At 40.8% G+C, this 9,446-nt stretch overlaps 1 gene segment (V, D, J or C); it reads left to right on the top strand.

The window, feature by feature from the left end:
- The first annotated feature begins 512 nt into the window (after nucleotides 1–512).
- On the top strand, nucleotides 513–7,785 carry LOC131197864 (Ig heavy chain V-III region HPC76-like). The segment is given in 3 exon segments: nucleotides 513–712; nucleotides 4,725–4,735; nucleotides 7,406–7,785. Coding segments are annotated over 3 exon segments (591 nt in total).
- Nucleotides 7,786–9,446: the final 1,661 nt, after the last annotated feature.

Raw genomic sequence — 9,446 nt, 5'->3', positions numbered from 1 at the left:
TTCTTGGAGAGACGGTCCAGTTCAAATCTCCATTTGGTTCCCAGCAGCAGGTTTCAATACACAATGGAAGTACTGGGCATTAGAGTACTATGTACTTAAGTAATGGGCACTTTGAGTACTATGCAAATTATTTTATGTCATGTCTTCTTTAAAGGGGAAGGATTATAGCAACCATTAGGTTCCTTTTAATGGGAGATCAGATTTTCTGCTCATTTCAGTTAGCCAATATTACCATTATGGAATGGACTATCTTGGCATGCTTCATAATGTCATTCCCTACACATAAGGAAAAAAATACTGATCTCTTCTTTCTTCATATAATATTCCAACTTTTCACACTGTTACCTTGCTATACCATCAACTTCTCCTTCTAATCTTCTAATTTGCATTGTTGTGTCACAAGCAGTTCAGCTGATCGTACCACTACTGAATCAGGTGGTGACATTAAGAGGCCTGCAGAATTCATAAAACTGACTTGTACAGTATCTGGATTTTCTGTAGCAGAGGCACACATGGACTGGATCCATCAATGTGCAGGAGAGGGACTGGAATGGGTCGGACGTGTTGCAAAGGGCGGAAACATCTATTATAATAGTATTTTCCAAAATCGATTAACTCTCAGCAAAGTCACCTCCAAAAATCAGTTTTACCTCCAACTTAATAGTCTAAAACCAGAAGACACCGCCTTTTATTCCTGCACAGAAGACACACAGTGACTGAGCCCTTCTAAAATTATCCTTCCTGAAATGCTTCCATTCCTTCCTATCCATTCTGGTCACAATTTTGCATGTCACAGCTGCTAAACAAATCTCTCTTTTTTTTTTTCAGTCAGTTGGGTTACACAATCACTGATATATGACATCGTTCTTTTTTCATACTGCAACATATCATCTATGATATGGAAGCATGAAGTGAAGATATCTACACCACCACCCCCAATCCTCAGTCCTAGAATTGAAAGATGCGTTATCAATAAAAGAGGTAGAGAGAGAAGAAGAAATATTTCGAGGCTGCTTAATTAAATAATAATAATAATAATAATAATAATAATAATAATAATAATAATAATAATAATAATAATAATAATAATAATAATAATAATAATAATAATAATATTTTAATTTGTATACTGCCCTTCTCCCGAAGGACTCAGGGCGGTGCACAGCCAGAATAAAATACAAAGAAAACAGTACATATAATATTAAGAACAACCCCTTAAAAAACTTATTCGATTGGCCAAAAATTTTAAAATACAGTAACACCCTATAAAAATTTACAAAAATCTAAAACCCATAAAAGCAAATTAAAAAATTTAAAATCAAGCCAGTCCAGCTAGACGGAATAATAACAGAGAGGTGCTGCATTCATGAGATATCTGAAGGAGTTCTTCAGAATCACTTTTAAAGCCTAAAGAATTGAAGCCCACCAGGATGGGAGAACAGGATGTGTTATGTTTTCTATCTGTTAGCAATAGCATTTAGACTTATATACCGCTTTACAGTGCTTTATAGCCCTCTCCAAGCAGTTTACAGAGTCAGCATATTTCCCCCAACAATCTGGGTCCTCATTTTACATATTACATATTACATAAGGATTGAAGGCTGAGTCAACCTTGAGCCTTGTGAGATTTGAACTAGCAAATTGCAGGCAGCCGGCAGGCAGCAGAAGTAGCCTGCAGTGCTGCATTCTAACCACTGCACCACTTAGGTAGGTATATCTGGTGTAATCATGAAAAAGGCCTCCTTGGTATTGACCCCTTCTCTATGGAATATCCTTCCCTCCAAGGAATGATTAGCTACCATCTTACTGCATTTCTGAAGACTTGGTTTTTCAGAGCAGGCCTGGGGAACAAGAATGGGGATGTAATTCACTAAGCGGTAGATTTCTATTGCTGCTGCCATGGGGGTTGGGGGTGGGATGTAATTTTGTTGAAATTTAATGTTGTAAGCTACCTAAGCCCACTGTACGACAATTGGACAGTCATATTCATAAATAAGGGATGCAGTGACTCAGCGGCTAAGATGCTGAGCTTGTCAGTCGAAATGTCAGCAGTTCAGTGGTTCAAATCCCTAGTGCTGCATAACGGGGTGAGCTCCCGTTACTTGTCCCAGTTTCTGCCAACCTAGCAGTTTAGAAAGCACATAAAAATACAAGTAGAAAAATAGGGACCACCTTTGGTGGGAAGGGAACAGTATTCTGTGCACCTTTGGCGCTGAGTCCTGCCAGCCAGATGACCACAGAGATGTCTTCGGACAGTGCTGGCTCTTCATCTTTGAAATGGAAATGAGCACCGCCCCCTAGAGTCGGGAATGACTAGCACATATGTGTGAGGGGAATCTTTATACAAGATAATTTATAATAAAGATAATTTATCTTTATACATAACTTCTTACAAACTGTAAAGTCATTATGGAAAAATGCAGAGCAGATATGGAACTAGGACTTATTCATTCATTGACTCACTCACTCATCATATTTATGATTAGCAGCCTGGCTAACTCAGTCAGTAAGTGGGTGCATGGTGCATGAGGCATCTTTAACCCCGCCCATGGCCACAGCACTGCAAACAACCATATGGAATGGGTAGGTGGCCAGCTGCACAGGGTCTTAAGTAGGGCTTATTTTGGGGGTAGGGCTTATATTATGTGCACATGTAAAAAACACACTAAGGCTTATTTTTGAGATAGGTCTTATTTTCGGGGAAACGGAGTATTCAGCAACAAACACACACCATTTTCCAGCTCTGAATTCTTCTTGCAAATGAACAATTTAAAGCAAGAAGACACAGGCGTCTATTACTGCACTGGAGATACACAATGCTGAAATGCTGTCTTTAACTCTTTCCTTCCCCAACCCTTGGAAGGCTATTCCTGGTGGTGGAGCTCGTGTTCCACCGTGCTGTTCTTCAGAAAAGTGTTCAGAATCCAAAAATAGGAAGAAAAAAAAACACCCCACAATAAATGAACCAAAATAGAGAAGGAAACATCGGTTTACCATCTGAGAGCAGCTTTCTAGAAAGCGTGTCTAGAATCTAGAATTAGGAATAATTCCAAATTGTTCTGTTATAGAGACAAAATTGATTTTGAACTTAATAACTGCTGTGAGACTATTGATTGCACAATGCTGGAAGAAAGAAGACTTACCTACAATTGGAGAATGCACTAGTAAAGTGTCAAATTTAGCAGAAATGGCTAAAATTTCTGCCTATTTGAAAGACTATACACAAGAAAAATATATTTTGGAATGGAGAAAGTGGATCGATTATATTCAAAATAAGTATCTGATTAAAAAATACCAACTAGTTTTTGAGTGAAGTTAGGATTTGTTTTGTATTAGTATGTTTAAGAATGAAGGGAATTGATAGTGTGAAGATGTGAAAGGTTTGAGGATTATGTTTTATGTTTTATCTTAGATTATGTTTGTTAGATATTATACCCTGTATTCTGTTCTGGGAAGTCTCGGAGGGGGGGGGATATGGGAGGGAAAATGGGGGGGAAGGGGGAAGATTACAAATTGATTGAATGCCACTGTACAGGAATAATGGTTGAATTAAATAAGCTGGAATGGAATAAAGTCGGAGCTGCTCAGCAACCACTCCAGAAGGAAAAGGGGAGGGAGAAGGAGTAGAAAGAAAGGAAGTAGGTAGGTAGGTAGGTAGGTAGGTAGGTAGGTAGGTAGGTAAGAAGGGAGAGGGAAGAAAGGATAGGAGGAGGAGAAGGAAAAGAAGAGGGAGGGTTAGAAAGGATGGAAGTGAGAAGTGGGAAGGAGGAGAGGAAGTAGGAAAGCGAGGAGGAGGAAGGATGGGGAAAGTAGAAGAAGGTGGAGAAGGGTGGAAAGGATTAAGGAAGGGAGTGGCGGCTGAGCAGGCCCGATTGAAGCATAAATAGAGTATAGGATCGACTGTTGGATAAGCGATTGTAATGTACACTGGTCAAATTGTTGGTATTATTATGAAAAATAAAAATTCTTTATTAAAATAAAATAAAAATAGAAAGCGTGTCCTTGGAACTGAGAGACATTGATTGATTGCTCATCCATTTGATGTATTTAGATGTTTGATACATTACTCCTCCTCTGGCATTGTCTTTTCGAGGACAGAATAAAGCATGGGTGTCAAACTCGATTTCATTGAGGATTGCCTCAGGGTTGTGCTTGATCTTGGCAGGCAGGGGGGCATGGCCATGGTGGGCGGGCTCAGGGTGGGCGTGGCCAGCTCAACATCACTCATTGAGACTCTGTTTTCAGCCGCGACAGCCTCGTGTAGCCCTCTGCCAGTGAAAACTGAGCCCCAGGCTCCAGGTAGGTAGGTTCCACTTACCTTCATTACCAGTTCACTCTTGTGAATGCGCATGCGCAGATCATCTGTGATGACATCCGGGTGGATGGGCGGAGCCTCCCACCACTGCTGTTACCGGTTCGTGCGAACCAGTGTGAACTGGTAGGAACCCACCCCTGTCGGGCTTCATTTTCGCTGGCAGAGGGCTGCAGGAGGCTGTCATGGCTGAAAACAGAGCCTGGGCAGGCCGCGGTCAACCTCCCTGGGCTCCGTTTTTGGCAGAGGGATGCAGGAGGTTGCCATGGCTGAAAACAGAGCCTAGACTGGCTGCACACAGCCTCTCCAGGCTCTGTTTTTGCTGGCAGAGGGATGCAGCAGGCTGTCACAGCCAAAAATGGAGCCCGGATGGTCCACGCAAGGCCTTCCAAAGCTCTGTTTCCGCTTGCAGATGCACCACTGGTTGGTCCTTCACTGTTTCCAGGATGACCCCGTGGGCCAAATCTAAGCACCCTCCGGGCCAGATCCAGCCCACAGGCCTTATGTTTGACACCCCTGGAATAAAGTAGATTGGTACAGTTTCTGATGTAGGAAAATAGTTGCAATTCATAAATACACGTGAGAAAGCATATGTGAATTCCAAGTTGATCGTTTTCTGAAATATATAAAGATATAAAAGATATTTGACATTGGAAAGACTGTTCCAAATAGTGTTGTCCTACACAAAAGTGGAGCTTAGACAACAGGTGATAAACTTGTTAAATAAAGCTACTTGAAAGTGTTGCATTTATCTTCTGCATATCAAGATAAATCTTCATCTCTTCTGAACGTTGATCTGTGATTTTGTTGTGGCTCCAGCCCCCCCCCCCGGGCCTGGCCCCCTGCCAGAGAGTGACTCAGAGAGTGAGGGGGAAGGGCCATTAGGACTCATTTCTGCAGGGCTGGCTTCCCTGGCTCAGCTCCAGGAGCCAGAGGCAGGCCAGTTGGAAGAAATAATGAGGCCTCTGTCTCCTGTATCTCCCCTCGCCCAGGAAATGCTTCCAGACCCAGCTGAGGACAATCAGTCCTGGTTAGATCCCAGGTTTCGTAGACAAAAGAGGCGGGAACAACAGAAGCACGGGTGGGGCAGGCCTAGAAAGTGCTGAGTCACGGAGCCACACCCCACAGGGTATAAAAGCAGGAGGGGCTGCTATACTGCTTTGTGACGAACAAATCAAACTGCCTAGCCCTAGAGAGAACTTGAGCTGAAGTGCTGTTTATTTCTGATTTCCTGGTTGACAAGCCGGCTTCAAGAAAGATAACAGAAAAACCTTGGCAGACACTCGCTGGTTGCTGCCAGAGCTGATAGCTGCCGTGGACTCAATTGCTGATTAATTGAGTCATTTCTCGTGCCTTCCAGACTGAGGTGAGGGGACAGAACAGATTTACATCTTTATGTATATGATCACATAGACAGTTTTCACACATCATATTAAACCAGGGGGTGAAATCCACTTACCTTCGCTACCGGTTCGCAAATGGAAAGTGCATGTGTGCTCGCTGTGCTCGTACATGACACCTCTGTGCATGCACAGGACCTTCTGCACATGCACAGAGCATCAAAAACTGGACGTGATGACATCTGGGAACAGCCTCCCACTGCCAGTACTAACAGTTCGCCCGAGCTGGTTAGAACCAGCTGCATTTCACCATTGTATTAAACCCTAATTGCCTTAAGTGTGCTTTATTAAATCCTTTACCACTGAATCAAAAGGAATCTAGGTTTTTTTTCAAAATCTATCAAAACATAAGGCTTTATAAGGCATGGCACACATTAAAAAGGATATAGAGTGGCTAAATTAATATGAGCTGAAAGTCTATGGAGATTCTCAGTCATCCAGGTCATGGTTGTCCCAAAAGTGCTTTTTCAAGAGGCAACTGGACTTTCTGGTTTTTCTTTAAAGACACTTTGCTTCTTATCTTCAGAGCTGAAGACGCTTCTCGGATGAGAATTGAAGTATCTTCAAAGAAAAACCAGAGAGTCCAGTTGCCTCTTGAAAAAGCACCTTTGGGATAATATGAATTGAATGCTTCTGCCTTTAATAAAAAAAATGTTCATTGCAAAAGGTGCCACCAGATTCTTTATCCTTTTCTTCCAGAATTATTTATCCTTTTCTTCTAGTCTAACATGGTTCTATTCATACCATCACACCAGAAAATGATAAACCATCCATCAATGGTACATCCGAATGAAGGAATGTTCCATTTTCTTATATTGTGAGGCAGTAAAAACTTAAACCTCTTAAAAGGGAAAACATATGCAAACCACTTCATCATATATTAATTTCTCCCTCTGCTGCAGCATCAGTCACTCCTGACCTCCTCTCTCTTTTAAAAAAGGTCTTCAAAGGGACAATATAAGAGTGAAGAAAAGGTATCATGAAGTGGCTACTTCTAATTTTCATTCACACAATTTTGAAAGGTATTCTATTGTTGGTGTCTTCTTTTGGTTTTATAGTAAAGTTCATTGTCAAACATTATCTGTACAGATAATAGGATAGGATAGGATAGGATAGGATAGGATAGGATAGGATAGGATAGGATAGGACAGGACAGGACAGGACAGGACAGGACAGGACAGGACAGAACAGAATTCTTTATTGGTCAACAGAAGGAGTTTGTCTTTGGTTCATAATCTGTCAGTGTACATAAAAAGACAAGATATATTCATCAAGAATCATAAGGGACAACACTTAATGATAGTCATAGGGTACAAATAAGCAATCAAATCATACTAGGAAATAATATCAATATGATTCGTAAGAATACAAGCAACAAAGTTACAGTCATACAGTCATAAGTGGGAGGAGATGGGTGATAGGAACGATGAGAAGATTAATAGTAGTGCAGATTTAGTAAATAGTTTGACAGTGTTGAGGGAATTATTTGTTTAGCAGAGTGATGGCGTTCGGGAAAAAAGTGTTCTAGTGTCTAGTTGTTCTGGTGTGCAGTGCTCTATAGCGTCATTTTGAGAGTAGGAGTTGAAACAATTTGTCAGAAAATTCATCAGAGCAGAAAAACAGTCTTGATCTTTCATTTTAATGATAAAGTAATTCCTTTCCATCAGTTGTTGACCATTTCTCTTCCCTTCAGGGGCCCTTTCTCAGACTCTCACCCAGTCAAGTCCAGTAATCAAGAATCAAGGAGACTCGCTCCAACTCAAATGCTCCATAACAGGGTTTGATATTTACAATCATTATATGGATTGGTTGGTGAAGAAGCCCGGGGACCCACTGAAGTGGCTGGTACATTATCGTATCCCCAAGTACAGCGCTTATTCTCCCACAATACAAGGAAGATTTACAGCCTCCAAAGACAATTCCAACTTCTACCTCCAAATGAATGACTTGAAAGTGGAAGACACAGCTGTGTATTATTGTACTAGTGCAATAACCCACACAATGATGGAAAAGAATCATGACAAGAGGGGAAAAAAAACCTTGTTTGTTTATTCATGCCTGACACATTTTTGATGGTGTTTTAGTTTAAAGACTCACAAAGGTTGGTCTTATTTAGAATTTGTCTTATCTTGGATTCCTACGGTACTAAAGAGTAGTTACTCTGGTTTGTTGATAAGAGCAGGTAAGATTGTTCATATTTTAAATTAGATAACAGGTCTTCAACACTTTTGTTGGAAATGTAAGATATCATTAGGTATGGCAAAAAAGCTAAGAGCAAGTATTGTAAAAAACAAACAAACATAGAGCCATCAAATGTGTAGCAGATGGTAAAGGAAAAACATGACAGGTTTCAATTCCATAGGTGTAAATTTGCAATTCATATTGGCAGTGTCAATTAGCTGGCTTCCTTCCAGTTTGTAATAGCAGTAGAACTTGGACTTATATACCAGTTCCCCATGCTGTACAACTCCCTCTAAGCAGTCTTTAGAGAGGCAACATATTTTCCCCCAACAATCTGGGTCCTCATTTTAACAATCTCGGAAGGATGGAAGGCTGAGTCAACCTTGAGCCCGGTGAGAATCAAACTCAAAGCCCACTGCAACTACATCACAAAAAAGGCTCTAAGAGTTGTAAACCTAATTTTGCGTAGCTTCTTTTCCAGAAACTCTACACTACTAACCAGAGCATACAAAACATTTGCTAGACCTATTGTTGAATACAGCTCACCTGTCTGGAACCCATACCACATCTCTGACATTAATACAATTGAACGTGTCCAGAAATATTTTACAAGAAGAGTTCTCCGCTCCTCTGAAAACAACAAAATACCTTACACCACCAGACTTGAAATCCTGGGATTAGAAAACTTAGAACTCCGCAGACTCTGACAAGACCTGTGTTTATTTGGTTTCAGGAAAAAGTTATCATGTAACTTACAACTTCTCCACTGCAAAAACATATGGACTTCAAATCTAGATCAAGGCAAATCAATAGATGCAATCTACATAGACTTCTGCAAAGCTTTTGACTCAGTAGTACACGATAAACTTCTCCTTAAACTAACATCCTATGGCATCTCAGGACCCCTCCACAAATGGATATCTGCTTTTCTGTCTAACAGACAACAAGTGGTCAAAATTGGCAATGCTTTATCAAATCCTGTTCCTGTCAAGAGTGGCGTTCCTCAAGGCAGCGTCCTTGGACCAACACTCTTTATTCTATACATTAATGATCTTTGTGACCATATCTCAAGTAATTGTGTTCTCTTTGCTGACGATGTCAAACTATTTAACACCACAGACAACACTTCTATCATTCAAAACGACCTTGACCATCTAACCGCTTGGTCTAAAATTGGCAGCTCAAATTTCAACCAGCAAATGCTCAGTCTTACATATAGGAAAAAGAACTCTAAAACTAAGTACATACTAGATGGACATTACCTTACAGACGACCCCATCCCGTTAAAGACCTTGGAGTTTTCATGTCAAATGATCTAAGTGCCAAAGCCCACTGCAACTACATAGCAAAAAGCTCTAAGAGTTGTAAACCTAATTTTGCAGCTTCTTTTCCAAAACACCACACTACTAACCAGAGCATATAAAACATTTGCTAGACCAATTCTAGAATACAGCTCACCTGTTTGGAACCCTCACCACATCTCTGACATCAATACAATTGAACGTGTCCAGAAATATTTTACAAGAAGAGTTCTCCATTCCTCTGAAAACAAC

This window comes from Ahaetulla prasina, chromosome 4 (assembly GCF_028640845.1).
Source record: "Ahaetulla prasina isolate Xishuangbanna chromosome 4, ASM2864084v1, whole genome shotgun sequence".
Lineage (NCBI taxonomy): Eukaryota > Metazoa > Chordata > Lepidosauria > Squamata > Colubridae > Ahaetulla > Ahaetulla prasina.
The sequence above is the reverse complement of the archived record's forward strand: the minus strand, read 5'-3'. Positions and strand labels throughout refer to the sequence as shown.